At 44.2% G+C, this 19896-nt stretch overlaps 1 protein-coding gene across 3 annotated transcripts in view; it reads right to left on the bottom strand.

Annotated features, from left to right (window-relative positions):
* Positions 1-12436: 12436 nt before the first annotated feature.
* LOC140408250 (ubiquitin-conjugating enzyme E2 D2-like) overlaps positions 12437-19896 on the bottom strand; it is a 59715-nt gene continuing 52255 nt past the window's right edge. For 2 of the 3 annotated variants that reach the window (XM_072495202.1, XM_072495203.1), the window contains one exon: positions 12437-13267. Coding sequence is in view for 2 of the 3 variants with exons in the window: in XM_072495203.1 (XP_072351304.1) it covers positions 13222-13267 (46 nt within the window). In the remaining variant the exon portion in view is untranslated. Of the gene's footprint in view, positions 14515-19896 lie in introns of all 3 variants that reach the window. The other variant, XM_072495204.1, reaches the window with a different exon arrangement.

Here is a 19896-nt window from a genome sequence, read left to right as displayed (position 1 = left end):
ACGACACGGGTCTGGGATCTCCTACCATGTTTTAAACCTTAGGTTCGCTTATTGTGGTAGTCACCACTAGTGGTATATTATATGTATTACAGCACTGCCCGTATATTAGAACAAAGAACAAAGAAATGTACAGCACAGGAACAGGCCCTTCGGCCCTCCAAGCCCGTGCCGACCATACTGCCCGACTAAACTACAATCTCCTACACTTCCTGGGTCCGTATCCTTCTATTCCCATCCTATTCATATATTTGTCAAGATGCCCCTTAAATGTCCCTATCGTCCCTGCTTCCACTACCTCCTCCGGTAGTGAGTTCCAGGCACCCACTACAGAGGTACAATGGTAAATCCCCGCCTGCTGGCTCCGCCCAGCAGGCAGTCTATAAAAGTGTGTGCTCTCCAGCGCTGCAGCCATTCTGGTTCCAGCTACAGGAGGCACAACAACTTGCTCAATAAAGCCTTGATTATTCCACCATTCTCGTCTTGTAGTAATTGACGGTGCATCACTTATACAGCTACAATGCCAAAAAACAACTGGGTGAACTTTAAGGCACCCAGCACTCCCTTGGCTGCCTCCTGACCCCTGGATAAATTGGTTTACCATGTTTGAATTTTCATGACTTCAAGTCAGGATATTGTTCCTATTTTAATGTTAGACTTCGACTAAATTAATTGCCAGTCTAAAACTGCAAACTTGAAACAGGTAAAACCAGTTTAGCCGGCAGTGAGCACGTAACTAACAGGAGGGGGAGTCACAAGTTTTCATTTTCCAGTTACAAAGCAGGTGAAACAAAGACCTAACACATATTTCTACAGCGTCTTTTACAACCTCTGTACATCACAAAGCCAATTAATTTAAGCTCAGTCACTGTTGTGTATAGCCATGTCTTAGGAAGAAATTAACTGATGGGGTACTCTGTTTTAGATGTTGTTGAGGGGCCAGGAAACCAGGGTGAACTCCCCTTTGAATTGTGCTATAGGATCCATTACATGCAGCTGAGGGAGCTTAGTGTAACATCTCAACACAAGGTGACACCTCTGCTGGTGCAACACTCCCTCAGGATAGCACTGGATGGTCAGCCTAGATTACACGGTTAAGTCTCTGGCGTGGGACTTGAACTCCCTACCTTGTCCCTCAAAGGCAAGAAAGGTAATCAAAGTGAAATACATCCTTAGAATGCCTTAAAATATAAGTGATTCAGAGGCATGAGAACTACCAATTGAACAAGGACTGACATTTGGTGAATTTGTATTAGCATACCAGTGTTAAGTTTTTATTTTAAAAGGGCAGTATGCACAAATATGTAACCTACTACCACCAGCTGCAGTTTGTTGAACCACCAACTTACTAACTATCTCAGTGATATAAATTCTTTGCACTCTGGAGGGGGTTCCCCAGCTTCCCTGCTGAAGCAACTGCTGCTTCCGGATGTGGAAGGGGAGGGGAGAATTGGGGAAATATACAAGTAGCTGGGGGAGCTGGGAGGCAAGCGGGTGTTGAAGATAAAGGAGAAATGGGAGGGGAGAATGGAGTGAGGCACTGCGTAGAGTAAATGGGACCTTGTGCAAGGATGAGTCTGGTACAGTTTAAGGTGGTGCACAGGGTGCATATGACTCGGGTGAGAATGAGTGGGTTCTTTCAGGGGGTAGCAGATGAGTGAGAGAGGTGTAGGCGGGGGCAAGCAAATCACATGCACATGTTTTGGGGTTGCGAAAAATTGGGAAGATCCTGGGCAGGAGTGTTCGCGGTCTTAGCCAGGATAGTGGAGGAGATGGACCCAAACCCTTTGGTGGCGATATTTGGGGTTTCAGAGAAGCCGGAGCTCATGGAGAGGAGGAAGGCCGATGGGATGGGATTATTATTTAAATGATAAAATATTAAAACATGCTGCTGTGCAGAGAGACCTGGGTGTGCTAGTGCATGAGTCGCAAAATGTTGGTTTACAGGTGCAACAGGTGATTAAGAAGGCAAATGGAATTTTGTCCTTCACTGCTAGAGGGATGGAGTTTAAGACTAGGGAGGTTCTGCTGCAACTGTATAAGGTGTTAGTGAGGCCACACCTGGAGTAGTGTGTTCAGTTTTGGTCTCCTTACTTGAGAAAGGACGTACTGGCACTGGAGGGTGTGCAGAGGAGATTCACTAGGTTAATCCCAGAGCTGAAGGGGTTGGATTACGAGGAGAGGTTGAGTAGACTGGGACTGTACTCGTTGGAATTTAGAAGGATGAGGGGGGATCTTATAGAAACATATAAGATTATGAAGTGAATAGATAGGATAGATGCGGGCAGGTTGTTTCCACTGGTGGGTGAAAGCAGAACTAGGGGGCATAGCCTCAAAATAAGGGGAAGTAGATTTAGGACTGAGTTTAGGAGGAACTTCTTCACCCAAAGGGTTGTGAATCTATGGAATTCCTTGGCCAGTGAAGCAGTAGAGGCTCCTTCATTAAATGTTTTTAAGATAAAGATAGATAGTTTTTTGAAGAATAAAGGGATTAAGGGTTATGGTGTTCGGGCCGGAAAGTGGAGCTAAGTCCACAAAAGATCAGCTATGATCTCATTGAATGGTGGAGCAGGCTCGAGGGGCCAGATGGCCTACTCCTGCTCCTAGTTATTATGTTCTTATGTCTTGGCCTTCGCCTCTCTGATTGCACGGCAGCGAATTTTGCTGGAATGGCGGTCGGCATCGCCACCGGGGGTAGCGGCGTGGTTGGGTGACCTGTATCACTTCCTGCAATTAGAGAAGATAAAATATGAGTTAAGGAGCTCTTCGGGGGGGGGGGGTTGAGGAAAGGTGGGGGATGTTTGAGGGGCTGTACGTTGCGGGAAAGGTGAAAAAGGGGAAAAATCTGTACAGACTAGTTGATTATTGGGAAGTATGTTTCCTGAGGTGGTTATTCGCTGTAACCTGTTTTGACACGTTTGTAATAAAATACATTTTAAAAAATAAATAAATTCTTTCCACATTCTCCCCATGTCTGCGAGGGCTTCCTCCAAAAATCAAAAGATGTGTAGGTTGGGTGGATTGGCCAATACGCGGATAGGGCAGGGAGTGGGCCTGGGTAGAGTGCTCTTTTGGAGGGTCGGTTCAGACTCCAAGGGCCGAATGGCCTCGTTGTGCAGTGTGGGCATTCGATGGATTCAGCTTTCTTGAAACGAACATACTATCCATAATAAACCGGCACTTTGAAAAGGTCATCAATTTAACTTTAGTACATATCAAAAATAAATGCAAACCATTTCTTCAGAACCTTGCTTTTATCAGTTTTCCTTCTAGTGCAAAGTTTGCAACACTTTAATGTACAGGGGAGCCAGTAATGTAGTTGTATTGTCGCTGGACAATAATCCAGAGACCCTGGATAATGCTCTGGGGGCCTGGATTAGGAATCCAGAGACCCTGGGTAATGCTCTGGGGGCCTGGATTAGGAATCCAGAGACCCTGGGTAATGCTCTGGGGGCCTGGATTAGGAATCCAGAGACCCTGGGTAATGCTCTGGGGGCCTGGATTAGGAATGCAGAGGCCCACGTCAATGCTCTGGGAACCTGGTTTGAATCCCACAATGACAGATGGTGGAATTTACATTCAGCAAAAATCTCATGATGACCATCAATCAATTGTTGTAAAACTCATCTGGTTCACTAATGCCTTTTAGGAAGGAAATCTGCCGCCCTCACCAGGTCTGGCCTACATGTGACTCCAGACCCACAACTATGTGGTAGACTCTTAAATACCCTCTGAAATAGCTGAGAAAGCCATTGAGTTGTATCAAACCGCTACAAAGTCAGTGAACAGGAATGAAGATGGACCACCCGACATCGGCCTTGGCACCACAAACATTGGCCCTGACGACCTGCAAAGTCCTCCCGTCATCCAATATGGAGACAGCCACCTCAAAGCAACAGCTTCACATTGTTATACTCTCAGAATCATACCTTATAGATAATGTCTCAGACACCACTATCACCATCCCTGGGTATAGTCCTGTCTCACCGGCAGGACAGAAACAGCTGCAGTGGCAGGTGGCACAGTGCTGAGGGTTTTGGCAAAGGTGGTATCATGACCGGTACAGGCTTGGAGGGCTGAAGGGACTGTTCCTGTGCTGTATTGTTTGTCGGGAGGAGGAAATCCCTCCACTGGTTGGAGTCACACCTGGCACGAAGGAGGATGATTGTGATGGTTGGAAGTCATTCACTCATATCCAGACCATCACTGCAGGAGTTCCACAGGGTAGTGCCTTCGGCCCAACCATCTTCAGCTGCTTCATTAATGACTTCCCTTCCATCATAAGGTCAGAAGTGGGGATGATTGCACAATGTTCAGCACCATTCGCAACTCCTCAGATAGCGAAAGTCCATGTCCAAATACAGCAAGATCTGGATAATTTCCAGATTTGGGCTGACAAGTGGCAAGAAATGCTCATCCCATACAAGTGCCAGGGAATGACCATCTCCTACAAGAGGATCTAACCATCATACCTTGACATTCAATGGCATTAGCATCGCTGAATCCCGCACGACTAACATCCTGGGGGTTACCATTGACCAGAAACGGTAGCATTGGGCAGCACGGTAGCATTGTGGATAGCACAATTGCTTCAGAGCTCCAGGGTCCCAGGTTCGATTCCAGCTTGGGTCACTGTCTGTGCGGAGTCTGCACATCCTCCCCGTGTCTGCGTGGGTTTCCTCCGGGTGCTCCGGTTTCCTCCCACAGTCCAAAGATGTGCAGGTTAGGTGCATTGGCCATGGTAAATTGCCCTTAGTGTTGGGTGGGATTACTGGGTTATGGGGTTAGGGTGGAGGTGTTGACCTTGGGTAGGGTGCTTTTTCCAAGAGCCGGTGTAGACTCGATGGACCAAATGGCCTCCTTCTGCACTGTAATTTCTATGAGAAACTGAACTGGACTAGCCTTATACTGTGGCAACACGAGCTGGTCGATTGCTAGATATCCTGCGGTGAGTAACTCACCTCCTGACTCCCCAAAGTCTGTACACCATCTCCAAGGCACAAGATGACAGAGTGAAATACCCTCCATTTACCTGGATGAGTGCAGCTGCCACAACATAACAAACTCGACACCATCCAGGACAAAGCAGCCTGCTTGACTTCCACGTCACTCACCACCGACTTGGAAATATATCGCCGTTCCTTCACTGTAATTGGGTCAATATCCTGGCACTCCCTTCCTAACAGCACTGTGGGTGTACCTACACCACGTGGACTGTAGCGGTTCAAGAGGCAGCTCACCACCACCGTCTCGAGGGCAATTAGGGATGGGCAATAAATGCTGACCGAGCCAACGATGCCCACATCCCCCAAATAAAAAACTTTTAATATACAAATTGACAATGTTTTTCTGATCATTTGTAGTGAAAAATCAACTTGCATACAAATGCAAACTGAGTGTAATGCAAGAAAACTGGAAGTAGAAAGGTGTTAAAAATCAATTTGAGTAAATAAAAAGTATTTGGCAAAAGAATCAGAGATGAAACGTTTTTAAAACACGAAGTTATGATCAGGAATTCACTTCCTAAAAGCTGATTCAATAACTCTGAAAAAAACTTGGCTAAATACTTGTAAAAGGAAGAGCTTTTAGGCCCATGGGTAACAAGCAGAGGGAATGGGACTAATCATACGGCTCTTCCAAAGAGCTGATACAGGGACAATGCTGATCCCCCCTCAGATGTGTGATACTATCTTTTAACATGAGACCAGGATGTAGCCTGGTTTCCACCAAAATTGTACTTGAAGGACAATGGGTTTTCTGCACCAGTATTTTTACTTGCATATCTGGAATCTTACTGTAGAGGGAAAATCTGACTGAAAACAGTTTTAAAAATGTTCACATTTGATTACTTGGAGATTGCTCCTGATTTCATCGTTCTGAATTTGAATAACATACTACCCGGGCTAGCCAATGCCTTGTGCAGGAAGGCTGGGACCCACTCTAATTCATTATCTTCTACCAGTTACAGCAGATTGTCAATCAAAGAGCAGCAAATTCATTATATTATTTTGCTAAGGCTCTTCAGCTATTGTTTAAGTTTCAATGTTACATTTTTAAATACATAAATGACACCGACCTCCAAAGCATTTTCATAGTAAAACGTACAAAGCCATTTCATTCAGACATTTCGAGGTGAACTTTAGTCGAAAAAGGTAGATTTTAAAGCATTTCTTAAAGGAGAGAGGTTTAGGAGAGAATTTGAAATCTCAGGGCCTGAGCAGAAGGCACAGCTGCCCACGATAGGGCAAAGGTAGTGGGGGTGCACAAGAGAAATGTACCTTCCAGAGAACTGTGGGGTTAAGGAGGTTGAGATAAGGAGGGGTTAAGCAATGCAAGTATTTCAACACACGTGAGAATTTTAACAGAGGCAATGTTGTACCAGTAGCCAGTGTCAATCGGCACAGAGTGGAAACAAACAATACAGCACAGGAACAGTCCCTTCGGCACTCCAAGCCTGTACCGATCATACCAACCTTTGCCAAAACCCTCAGCACTTCCTTGTGCCGTATCCCTCTACACCCATCCTATCCATGTGGATGTCAAGATGCCTTTTGAACACCGTTAATGTATCTGCTTCCACAACCTCCCCTAGCAACGCGTTCCAGGCACTCACCACCCTCTATGTAAAAAAAGCCTGCCTCGCACATCTCCTAAACTTTGCCCCACGGACCTTAAACCTATGCCCCCTGGTGACTGACTCCTCCACCCTGGGAAAGAGTGCCTGCCCTTCCACTCTATCCATGCCCTTCATAATCTTGTAGACCTCTATCAGGTCACCCCTCAACCTCCATGTTTCTAATGAAAACAGTCCAAGTCTATTCAGCCTCTCCACATAGCTAACACCCTCCAGACCAGGCAACATCCTGGTCAACCTCCTCTGCACCCTCTCCAAAACCTCCACATCCTTCTGGTAGTGTGGCGACCAGAAGTGTGCACAATATTCCAAGTGTGGCCTTACCAAAGTTCGATACAACTGTAGCATGACTTGCCAGTTTTTATACTCGATGCCCCGACCAACAAAGGCAAGCATTCCGTTTGCATTCTTGACTACATTGTCCACTTGCGTTGCCACCTTCAAAGATCTTTGGACCTGCACGCCCAGATCTAAGAGTTTTACCATTTATGTTACATTTCCCTTCTACGTTAGACTTACCAAAATGTATCACCTCACATTTGTCCGGATTAAACTCCATTTGCCATTTCTCTGCCCAAGTCTCCAACCTATGTCCTGCTGTATCTTCTGACAATCTGCCACTCCACTAACTTGTGTCATCCGCGAACTTACTAATCAGACCGGCTACATTTTCCTCCAAATCGTTTATGTACACCACAAACAGAGGCCCAAGCATGGATCCCTGTGGAACACCACTAGTCACAACCTTCCATTCAGAAAAACACTTCTACTGCTACCCTTTGCCTTCTATGACCGAGCCAGTTCTGTATCCATCTTACCATCTCACCTCTGATCCCGTGTGACTTCACCTTTTGTACCAGTCTGCCATGAGGTACCATGTCAAAAGGCTTTACTGAAGTCCATGTAACCATCCACCGCCCTCCCCTCAATCATCTTTATACCTCCTCAAAAAAACTCGATCAAGTTAGTGAGGCACAACCTCCCCATCGCAAAACCATGCTATCGCTTATGAGTCCATTTGTTTCCAAATGGGCATAATTCCTGTCCCTGAGAATTCTCTCCAATAATTTACCTACCGTGAGGCTCACCGGCCTATAGTTTCCAAAGATTATCCCTGCTACCTTTCTTAAACACATTAGCTATTCTCCAGTCCTCTGGAACCTCACCTGTAGCTAATGAGGATACAAAGATGGCAGTCAAGGCCCCAGCAATTTCCTTCCTTGCTTTCCTCAGTATTCTGGGATAAATCCCATCTGGCCCTGGAGACTTATCCACCTTAATATCTTTTAAAAGACCCAATACCTCCTCCTTTTTGATGTCCAGACCCTACTCAAGAATCATCTTCCACAAACTCCCTTTCTTTAGTGAACACTGATGCAAAGTATTCATTTAGTACCTCGCCCATTTCCTCTGGCTCAACACACAGATTCCCTTAAGTGGTCCAATCCATTCCCTGGCCATCCTCTTGCTTTTTACACATGAATAAAAAGCTTTGGGATTCACCTTAATCCTACTTGCTAAGGACTTTTCATGACCCCTCCTAATTTCCTGCTTCAGTACCTTCCTAGTTTCTTTATACTCAAGGGTTTTGGCTGTTCCCAACGTTCTAGACCGTACAAGTCTCCCTTTTGTTTTTGACGAGGTTCCCAATCTCCGTAAGGCTCCCTAAACTTCCCATACATATCCTTCATTCCCTCAGGAACACGACTTTCCTGAATCCTAATCAACTGCCGCTTGAAAGCCTCCCACATGTCCAATGTTGATTTACTATCAACAGCCGCGCCCAATCCAAATTCTTCAATTGCTGTCTGTTATCGTAATTTGCCTTTCCCCAGTTTAGCACCTTAACGTGAGGGTTACCCTCATCCCTGTCCAAAGTACCCTAAAACGTATGGAATTGTGGTCACTACTTCCAAAATGTTCTCCTACTAGCCTCAACCATCTGTCCAGGTTCATTCCCCAATGCCAGATCCAGTACTGCCCCTTCCCCAGTTGGACCATCTACATATTGCATCAAGATGCCTTCCTGGATACACCTTACAAACAATGCCCCATCCAAACCCCGAGCACTAAGTGAGTCCCAGTCAATATAGGGGAATTAAAATCCCCAACAACCCTGTTACTTTTGCACCTCTCCAAAATCTCTCTACCTATCTGCTCCTTTATCTCTCGCTGGCAGTTGGGGGGCCTGTAATAAACACCCAACATTGTGATTGCCCCCTTCCTGTTCCTGAGCTCTACCCAAATTGCATTATATGAGCCCTCCCGCAGTACGGCTATAATATTCTCCTTAAGCAATAATGCTACTCCCCCACCCCTTTTACATCCCCTTCTATCTCTCCTGAAGCATCTACATCCTCCAACATTCAGCTGCCATTCCTGCAGTAGAATTGTACTCACAACCTGTAACCTCATGGCCTGGTATAGCCCCTACTCTACCATTACCAAACCTTGGTTCCATGCAAAGTGCAAGACATGCCAGGAGCATCACCAGGCATACCGAAAAATTAGGTGTCAACCTGGTGAAGCTGCAACACAGGACTACTTGCATGTCAACAACCGTAGCAGCAAGTGATAGAGCTAAATGGTCCGATCCCACAACCAACGGATCAGATCCAGGTTCCGCAGTCCTGCCACATTCAGTCATGAATGGAGGACAATTAAATAGATCACTGGAGGAGAAGGCTTCACAGATATCTCCATCCTCAATGATGGAGGAGCGCAGAACATCAGTGCAAAAGACAAGGCTGAAGTATTCACAGTAATATTCAGCCCGAAGAGCCGAGTGGATGATCCATCTCGGTCTTCTCCAAAGGTCCCGAGCATCACAGATGTCAGTCTTCAGCCAATACAATTCACTCCACGTGATATCAAGAAATGGCTGAATGCACTGGATACTGCAAAGGGTATGGGTTTTGACAATATTCCAGCAATAGTACTGAAGACTTGTACTCTAGAACTTGCCGTTTCTCTAGCCAAGCTCTTCCAGTACATCTACAACACTGGCATCTACTCAGCAATGGGGAGAACTGCCAGGTATGTCCTGTATACAAAGGACAATCCAACCCAGCCAATTACCGCCCTTATGTCTTTCTCAATCATCAGTAAAGTGATGGCAGGGGTCAACAACCGTGCTAACAAACGGCACTTATTCAGCAATAACTTGCCCAGTTTGAGTTTGGATTCTGCCAGGGTCACTCAGCTGCTAACACATCCTTGATTCAAACATTGACAAAACAGCTGAACTCCAGAGGTGAGGAAAGTGACTGTTCTTGACATCAAAGCAGTATTTGATTGAGTATGGCATCAGGGAGTCCCAACTAAACTGGAGTCAATGGGAACCAGGGGAAAATTTTCCAGTTTGAATTCATACCAGCACAATGGAATTGTGGGTGCTGGAGGTCAGTCATCTCAGTCCCTGGACATCACTGCAGGAGCTTCTCGGGGTACTTTCTTCAGCTCAATCATCTTCAGCTGCTTCACCTTCCATCCTCAGGTCAGAAGTGGGGATGCTCGCTGATGATTGCACAATGTCCAGTACTATCCATGGCCCTTCATATAATGAAGCAGTCCATGTCCAAATGCAGCACGACCTGGACAATATTCAGGCTTGGCCTGACAAGTGGCAAGCTGCATTCGTGCCACACAAATGCCAGGCAATGACCATCTCCAATCAGGGAGAATTAAACCATCGCCCCCCTTAACATTCAGTTCCATTGCCATCACTGAATCCCCCACTATCATCATCCTGGGGGTTACCATTGACCAGAAACTGAACTGGATTAGCCATATTAATGTTCTGGCTACAAGAGTAGGTCAGGGACTAAGAATCCTGTGGCGAATAACTCACCTCCTGACACCCAACGCCTGTTTGCCACCTACAGGCACAAGCCAAGAGTGTGATGGAATACTCTCCACTTGCCTGGATGAGTGCCGCGCTAACAACACTCAAGAAGTTCAACACCATCCAGGTCAAAACAACCCACTTGATTGGCACCCTTTACACAAACAGTCACTCCATCCACCCACCATTGACGCAGTCATAGCAGTGCGCACCGTCTATAAGATGCACAGTTGGAACTCACCAATCTCCTTCGGCTGCAACTTCCAAACCAACTATAGCTAGGACGAGTAGCAGATACCTGGGAACCCCACCACCTGGAAGTTTCCCCTCCTCGTAACTCACTGTTCTGACTTGGAAATATATCAGCCGTTCCTTCAAAATACTGGAACTCCCTCCCCAACAGCAGTGGATATACCTACACCTCTGGGACTGCAGCGGTTCAAGAAGGCAGCTCACCACCCCCTTCGCAAGGGTAATTAGGGATGGCCAATAAAATGCTGGCATAACCAGCGAAGCCCACATCCCATACAAAATATGTAAAGAGAGACCCAATACTAACACAAAGAAAGGAAGTTGAACAGTGCAGAAAGATCTCACATTTAAATGAAATTAAATTTAGCAACATGCACCATTTACCCTGGAAAGCCATGGTTAAGACAAGCAATTTATTGCAGGAAGTGATTTGTTGCCAAGAAAATTCAGTTTTTGAAATGTTATGCAAAATACTCTACAGCCAGGCATAAAAACCTCCAGGCTTTGATGTGGGATGTTGCATAATAAAGTGAATTGCCCATAGCTATGGCACAGATCATTAAACTACCATGCCACCATTTCCATATTTTCTCAGTGCTAGGAGTTTCCCCAGAAGTTAAAGTAGCTACAAGTATTCATACAAAGTCACCAAGTTTAGAACAAATACCATTGACTAAGTTTACAATCAATCCTAATCACTAACTGCCAAGACTAAAACCAATTTTAGCTTCAGTTGTTTTAAGGTTAAACATTTTAAATGTTCAAAATTAAAGATAAAATTCAAGTTTTCTAATATAGTTCGGAAACCCTTGCTACATCTTCATTTCAGTAATATTTTAACTACTGCATCTTCAGATTTACACAGCTTTTATGAAGTTATTTACTGTAACGTAACGAGTTATTTTATCAAAAATATCCACACTTTGAAAAGATTTAAAAATGAAGCATAATTAATAATTGCTCCTCCTCTCTCACCAATTAAAGTGAGATACCTTCGACTGCAAAACCCAAGTGCAAAGTGGTGGGTGGATGGATGGGAAGTTGAACTCCTGGATTCACTCTATTTACAAACTGCATTCTCGCTATCACAATAGTTAGCACTGTGCCTCAGCGCAGGGATCCGGGTTCAATTCTGGCCTTGGGTGACTGTGGAGTTTGTACCTTCTCCCAGTGTCTGCGTGGGTTTCCTCCGGGTGCTCCAGTTTCCCCTCTCAGTCCAAAGATGTGCTGGTTAGGTGGATTGGCCATGCTAAAATACCCCTTAGTCTCTAAAACATGTGCGGGCTGGGTGGGGTACCCGGGATAGGGTGGGCCTAGGTAAGGTTCTTTCAGAGGGTGCAGACTCGATGGCCCGAATGGCCTCCTTCTGCACTGTAGGGATTCGATGGAAACTGTAAGCTTACATCTGCCAATTCATTTCTGGAATTACTTTTTAAGTGTAATTTTTTAAAAATCAGCGTTATCATACATCAAGCAGGAATATTATGTAGAACAGTGTATTCCAAGTACAGCATTAAGACATTTATAACCACTAGATAGAATTGTTTGGCAAAATATTTAAATTCGCATATTACAAACAGTTTGAGGCTCTACCCAATTTTTACACAATCTCAAATGCTGCACACTCCAGACTTACAGCGATGATACAGCTATGTCGTAATGACTAAAATAAAGCAAATTGTACTGCATTCATTCAGGCTGCTCAAAAATTGGTTTATGCAACTTTATTAAAAAGAAAAACCCAGTGAATATGAGCTATTAGTTGATCAGTCAACCAACAGATTTGAATCATAATTCAGTGCCATGTAAAAGTGTTCTGGGAAACAGATTAACTAATAGCGTTTTGTTTTTTTAAAGCAGTACTATAAATGAAATTTACAAAAATGATCTGAGCTAGTCCATTTGGGAAGGCGGAGAGACAGTAACTTCTATTTCCATTCTGCGCAAAACCAACAAAAACCTTAAGTCATTCCTTTTATTAACACATGCATAAAATACAGCGGATATTTTAATTAATGCCGACATTATAACATCCTGTACCAATCCACCATTGATAACAAAGTTATGAGCATAAAGTAAATAAACTCAAATGCCATTTTATGTGAAGAAAATGAAAAATGCCGTCCCAACAATGCAGCAATCCTTTAATGATAAGAGTTTAGCTGCTGACCCATCCAATTCCAGATTTTAAAAATCACCACTTACAGCAATGAGGAATGCTTTTAGTCTCATAACCAAGTTATTATGAAGGTATTGGCCACTTAACACATGCTCCATATATAAAGGTCAGAGTTTCAGATGATTGATGAAACTACATTAGAAATTCAGAGAGCTGGTCATGTTGAAGCAGGAAGTACTAAATTGTTTTCTCAATAGCATGTGGATGGTGGAATGAAGGATGTGGTCTTATATGGGGGCAGCCAAATAGAAAACCAAAAATCAGTAATTTAAAGTTTATTCCAGCTATAATGTACGATATTTGAATTCCAAGGTATCACATTGCATATTTCTGAGTCCATTCCCGGGCTATTCTGTTATACCTGCAAGTGGAGAGAGAAGAGACATGATTTTACCTTTTGATCAATTTATATGGAAGACATTGTATACACCAAGCCACAAAAACCTTTTCTGGCATTGGACACGAACACAAGCACATGGATCAAGGCAACAGATTTGAGCACCAACATGAGGTACAACTGTGAAGGGAGATTTAACTATCTATTGTTAACAATGAAGTCACACTCCAAAGCAGAGGGAAGATTAGGGGCTGTCAGAATACACTCTTTTTCCTCTGCTACCAATTTGAGACCTGGATCATGGGGCGTGTTTTTGCACAATGAGAAAAGAGAGGATTTAGACAGCACCATATTTCTGCCCCAAAAACATGGAGATTAGAGAAAGCCCAGAATTGCAAACGGAGAGAAGAGCAATAGATCAGAGCCATTTTCAAACAGAAGCACCAATGCTCCATTACAGCCAGCAGCTCACGCTCCACAACATGCAGCTGATTAAGCAAGGCGATGAACGAGCTTCTCTTCATTCTAAAACTGCTCCATTGCTAATTCTCCTCCAAGAAGCAAGATTCCATTTTCATTCAAAACTCTCATTTTTCCCTCTCATTAACTCCATAAAACACATCCAATATGTTCATGGATCTAATGAGTTTTCACTAAAGGAATATTAAACAAAACTGGGTAAACCTTTGCAGCTCCAAATTCCAATCAATCAATCCCTGGAAATCGGTCTCCACTTTGAGGACTCTGACCAGTGCAGTTCCGGAAATTCTGACTCATTCCCCTTAAGCATAAAACACACAATCCTCTGCATTGTGGATTTGGATTTTCTTTAATGTCAAGTGTACCGAGGTACAGTGAAAAGTATTTTTCTGCGAGTAGCTCAACAAATCATTAGGTACTTGAAAAGAAATGGAAATAAAAGAAAATATCTAATAGGGCAACACAAGGTACACAATGTAACTATATAGACACCGGCATCGGGTGAAACATACAGGGGTGTAGTATTAATCAGATCAGTCCATAAGAGGGTTGTTTAGGAGTCTGGTAACAGCAGGGAAGAAACTGTTTTTGAGTCTGTTCGTGCCTGATCTCAGACTTTTGTATCTCCTGCCCGATGGAAATTCCTCCTCCAGTATTGAAGTGAAGATGTTGCTGCAATGTATTCTTGCCCAGAACCTCAATTTTGGAACTCCTCTTCCAATCTGCAGGCCTGTTTCTACCTAAAGCACCATCACATTGGCACTTGGATATCTCTGCAACACTTTCTGCATCTGCATCATAAGAATGACTCCTTAGTCAGATTTGTGAACTTAACAAAACATAATCAAGGTAAGAACTTAAAAATCAAGACAATGCCTGGCCAGGAGCGGAGGTGATGGGGAACAGAACCTGGTGTGAGTTAACAAAGGGCAGAGTTTGGGATCAATTTATTAGGGCAGCACGGTTGCTTCACAGCTCCAGGGTCCCAGGTTCGGTTCCCGGCTGTATCACTGTCTGTGCGGAGTCTGCACATCCTCCCAGTGTCTGCGTGGGTTTCCTCCGGGTGCTCCGGTTTCCTCCCACAGTCCAAAGATGTGCAGGTTAGGTGGATTGGCCATGATAAATTGCCCTTAGTGTCCTAAAAGGTTAAGTGGGGGTTGCTGGGTTACGGGGATAGGGTAGATACGTGGGCTTGAGTAGGGTGATCTTGGTAAGGGCCGGTGCAGACTCGATGGGCCAAATGGCCTCCTTCTGCACTGTAAATTCTAATTCTAATTCAATTTAAGTTTACAGAAAGTAGAATTTGGGAAACCAGCCAGGAGATTAAAACAGTCACACCTAGAGGTAACTACGGCATAAATGAGGGTTTCAGTAGATGTGCTGAAACAATGGCAAAATGTTAGGAAGTGTTAAAACATGTAATTCAGCCGTCACCCAGCTCTACCTCCCCACCACCTCTCTTAACCCCTCCACTGTTAACTTATCAGGTTAGGTGGATTGGCCACACTAAATCGGGCTACCGGGCAGCACGGTAGCCTTGTGGATAGCACAATTGCTTCACAGCTCCAGGGTCTCAGGTTCGATTCCGGCTTGGGTCACTGTCTGTGCGGAGTCTGCACATCCTCCCCGTGTGTGCGTGGGTTTCCTCCGGGTGCTCCGGTTTCCTCCCACAGTCCAAAGATGTGCGGGTTAGGTGGATTGGCCATGATAAATTGCCCCTATTGTCCAAAATTGCCCTTAGTGTTGGGTGGGGTTACTGGGTTATGGGGATAGGGTGGAGGCGTTGACCTTGGGTAGGGTGCTCTTTCCAAGAGCTGGTGCAGACTCGATGGGCCGAATGGCCTCCTTCTGCACTGTAAATTCTATGATAATCTATGATAAATTGCCCCTTAATTGGAAAACAATTGGGTACTCTAATTTATGTTTATAAAACAGCAGCTAGTATCATGGTCCAAACTTGCACTTTACACCTGTATCTGGAACATCCACATACAATCAGAACCCAGACTCAACTGACTCGTCAGTAATTTGCTTCAATTCACCCTCTGATTCAACACGAGTCAGAGAAAATTCTAATTTCGCAAATGGTATTATGAACATATAGAATAAATTACAGTGGACAAAGAAATTAACTTGGGTTATTCATATTACTTGTACAAGTGGAATGACCAAACAAGAATCCAGACACTCCCATTTCAAATCACCCTCAATTGTTTGTTTCTAATATATATCAATCATGTCAGCCTCTGTCACGCAGTCAATGGACTTCAACCCCCATGTAGCTCTTCAAATCTCATTTGTGGCTTCCAAACTTTCCCGGTATGGAATACATTAACTTGAAAAAAAAGCCTCAATCAAAAAGTTAAAGCTGTGGTTTTCGGATGGGCAATCCACCTAACCTTCACAGCTTTGGACTGTGGGAAGTAACTGGAGCACCCGGAGGAAACCCACAGATACAGGGAGAAAGTGCAAACTCCACAGTCACCCAAGGCCGGAATTAAACCCGGATCCCTGGTGCTGTGAGGCAGCAGTGCTAACCACTGTATCACCCCTGGTTTCATGGTTAAGACTATTACTGGTTTTAACCTAGCACTAAAAAAACGTTATTGCCAAAAACAGTCTTAATTCTACAAATCTTAAGTTAGTTTGCTTTAAAGGTGACCGAATTAAAATTCTAATACAAAAAAAAAATCAAAAATCAATTCCGTTAGGCCATTTAAAAAAAAAAAATTGATACATAAATTCAATTCATGTATTTTGTTTATTATATACAGACAGTCCTCAATTTTATGATGCCAGAGTTACGACAACAGCACTTACAACATTTATGAATTGTCACCCTGTTTCAAACTTATAATATTGGTCTCGACTTTACGACATCAGTGAACAAGTTCAACATTCATATATGCGCATCGATGTTCTGTGTCGTCCATCTCCCCGATTCATGACACTCCGTTGCTGGTCTGACGCATTTGTACTTGGTGAATCATTGTTTCTGCAAACATTTTCTTGAAATTTATATTTAAATTAATTTATTGCGGTGTTACTTTTTTTTATACTGGATACAAAATTCTGGGTTATTTTGCTGAAAATTAGCCATCAGGCCTTGGTTCAGGAACCAACCCCTGATTTATAATATTCCTCTCGTGAGAAAATTAGTTCTGACGTTCGACATTTTAACTTCAGATGCGATTTTCAGGAACCGGTTGCGTCATAAGTCTGCGGACTGCCTGTATGTAAATCTACATGTTGACAGACATTTGGCAATTCATCAAGTAGTTTGTTTAGAAATGCTAACTTTCACCTTGCGGCTTCAGATTGATTTTAATTTACAGAATTTTTAAAAAGGCTTGAGTGGGAAGCCTGTCAACCCCTGATCAAACGCAGAAGAAAAATCTGAAAAATGCAGTTACCAAAGGACTGACTGCAGCAATGATAAATTCAATGCAACAAGTATTTCCTGTTCCAGTAAAGAATATTCCATAGAACTGTAGGCCTTTACCGCACGGGAAGCTGAGTCATGTCTGCAGCAACTGTGCGGTTATTTACCATTTGGCCCATCATGCCCGCACCGGCTCCCAAAAGAGCTCCCGAGCTAGTCCCATTCTCCAGCCCTATCTTGTCGGCCTCTAGAAAAATCACTTTCAAATATGTATCCAACTCTTTTGCCCTCAATACCCACTTCTAAATCATTTATACAAATCAGAAAAAGCAAGGGTCCCAATGTCGAGCCCTGAGGAACACCAATTTCGACTCGTCTCCAGTCTGAGAAATGCCCATCTATATCAACCCTCTGTTTCCTGTCTCTTAGCAAACTTCTAATCCATGCTGCCAAGGTCCCATCAATTCCAAACATTTTTAATTTGCTAACCAACCTGCCATGTGGCACTGTATCAAATGCTTTCTGAAAGTCCAAATGTACAACATTCATGGCACCACCTTCATCCTTGACAAAGGGTCACCCAGAATCGAAACATTAGCTCTTTTCTCTCCCTACAGATGCTGCCAGACCTGCTGAGATTTTCCAGCATTTTCTCTTTGGGCACCACCTGTGGCCTGTGTCACCTCGTCAAAGAACTCAATTAAATTTGGCAGACATAACCTGCCCTTGACAAAGTCACGTTGACTGTCTAGTATTAACCGATTTTTCTCTAAGTGAATGTTTATCTCATCCCATATTATGGCCTCCATCAGTTTTCCCACTATTGATGTCAACCTGACAGGTCTAATCCAAAACAATTCTCACTGCTCTGCCCTCTCCACATGGTGCTACATCTTCCTCAAATTTCAACATTTTATCCAATTTCCCTTTGAACGATGCAATGGTTTCTGCCTCAAAACCCTCTGCTTGAAGAATATTTCCTCAGCTCTCTCTTTATATAAATAATTTAAAAATCTCATTAAAACTAACTCCATAATCTCAAGGGATAGTCTTTCCATTGACACTCCAATGTAAAAATCAAATCTCATTTTAGGTTGCTCTGTCCCAGTGGAAATATTCCCAACATCATTAATCTTTCCTTCAACAAAAGTATCCCACCTCTTTAACCCGGGTGAATCGACAATATTCACTTTGTGGGTTTGAACATCCTTTAATAGTGTGCTGTCTCTATACAAAACACAGAATTCTGTTGGTCTAATGACCATCAACCTGCACTTATACTTTCAGCCAATTGTATATTTGAATCCAGAGGCATCTATTCATCACTCTTTCAGGATCTTTCCAACACTCCTCCATTCTTTTCCAATCTCACGTACTTGGATTGAAATTCAAATGCCACTTGTCTATTACACTAACACGTCTTCCTAAAGTCATTTATAGTCCTCCCACTTGCAGGGTCAAAAGCACTGAGCTCCCCATCTAACAGCACCAGTGTGCTCGTACCACAGGAACTGCAGCACCTCCAACAAGAAAGCTCACTTCTTAAATGCAATTAAAGATGGGCAAGAGGGGCTAGCCTTCTCAGCATCCCATGGACGACAGGAAAATAATCTACTTGTGTCAGCAGCTTTAAGATTCCGTTACATAAAGAAGGCTCAAAAGTGGACTGAGCCCAGAGAGAAAGAACTCTGATCCTAACACCCATTTACACAGATTTCTGTCAACTCACCAAGAAACTATGGTCCCTCATATGATATATCCCAAGTCTGTTAAAATACCATCTGAAAGTTGTGTGAAAATACATCTAACTGTATTTCATTCATCTATCCATACCTCAAAACTATCCATGGAAATGGTCAAACATAATTGACCGTTAAGATATCCTTGTGGACTTCCGGGTGCGGCTATGCAGAGCTAGGTCGCATATTCGATAGCTCCCGCTTGGAACGGACTTTTAGGCTCTTGTGCAGGGCCCCCACGGCATTTGTTTGACATTTCCCGGTGTGGCAAGAGGGCTGCAACACTCCCCTGACGGTGTCCCCCAGGAGTGTTGTGTATTTTGGCTGCCAGCCCCGGCAGAAGCAGTGGAAGATTTGGCTGAACAGGATAAACAGCATTTGCAGCAGGCAAGCGGGGGAAGGGCAAGCTTAAAGCTGCAAACAGTCCTGAGGACCTTTATCAAAAGTGAATTCTAACAGCAGAGGGAACAACTGTGAAAAGATCTCACCAGGGCCACTGAAGAAGCGGGGACGAGGCTTCCGGTGGCGGCCATGGAGGAGTAGGTCACGCATTCAGCAGCTCCCGTCTGGAACGGACACTTAGACCTTTTTCAGGAGTTTCCACGGACATTTTGGGGCAGATTGGTGAAGCGAATACTGCAAAAAGGATTCCCTCTCGAGACTTTTGGGCTCTTTTCAGGGCCCCCAAGGGCACTTTTTCAACGTTTCCCGGTGTGGGAAGGAGTTAATAATAGTCCCCCGTCAGTATATGGCTTTAACTAGGAGCGGGGTGACAAAAAAGGTGGTGGTGGACCAGAAGAAGGGAGGGAAGGACAAAATGGCGGCGGGCGGAGACCAGGCAGCGTGGAGGCAGTGGGCGGAGGAGCAACAGGAGGTATCCAGCGCACTCAGAGAGATTAAAAAGGACCTGCTAGAGCCGATGAAGGCTTCTATTGATAAGCTGCTGGAGACACAGACGGCCCAGGGGGTGGCGATCCGAGAGGCTCAACAAAAGATCTGTCAATGAGGACGAGATCCTAGTCCTGGCGGTAAAGGTGGAGGCGCACGAGGCG

The sequence above is a fragment of the Scyliorhinus torazame genome, chromosome 3 (assembly GCF_047496885.1).
Source record: "Scyliorhinus torazame isolate Kashiwa2021f chromosome 3, sScyTor2.1, whole genome shotgun sequence".
Classification (NCBI taxonomy): Eukaryota; Metazoa; Chordata; class Chondrichthyes; order Carcharhiniformes; family Scyliorhinidae; genus Scyliorhinus; species Scyliorhinus torazame.
The sequence above is the reverse complement of the archived record's forward strand: the minus strand, read 5'-3'. Positions and strand labels throughout refer to the sequence as shown.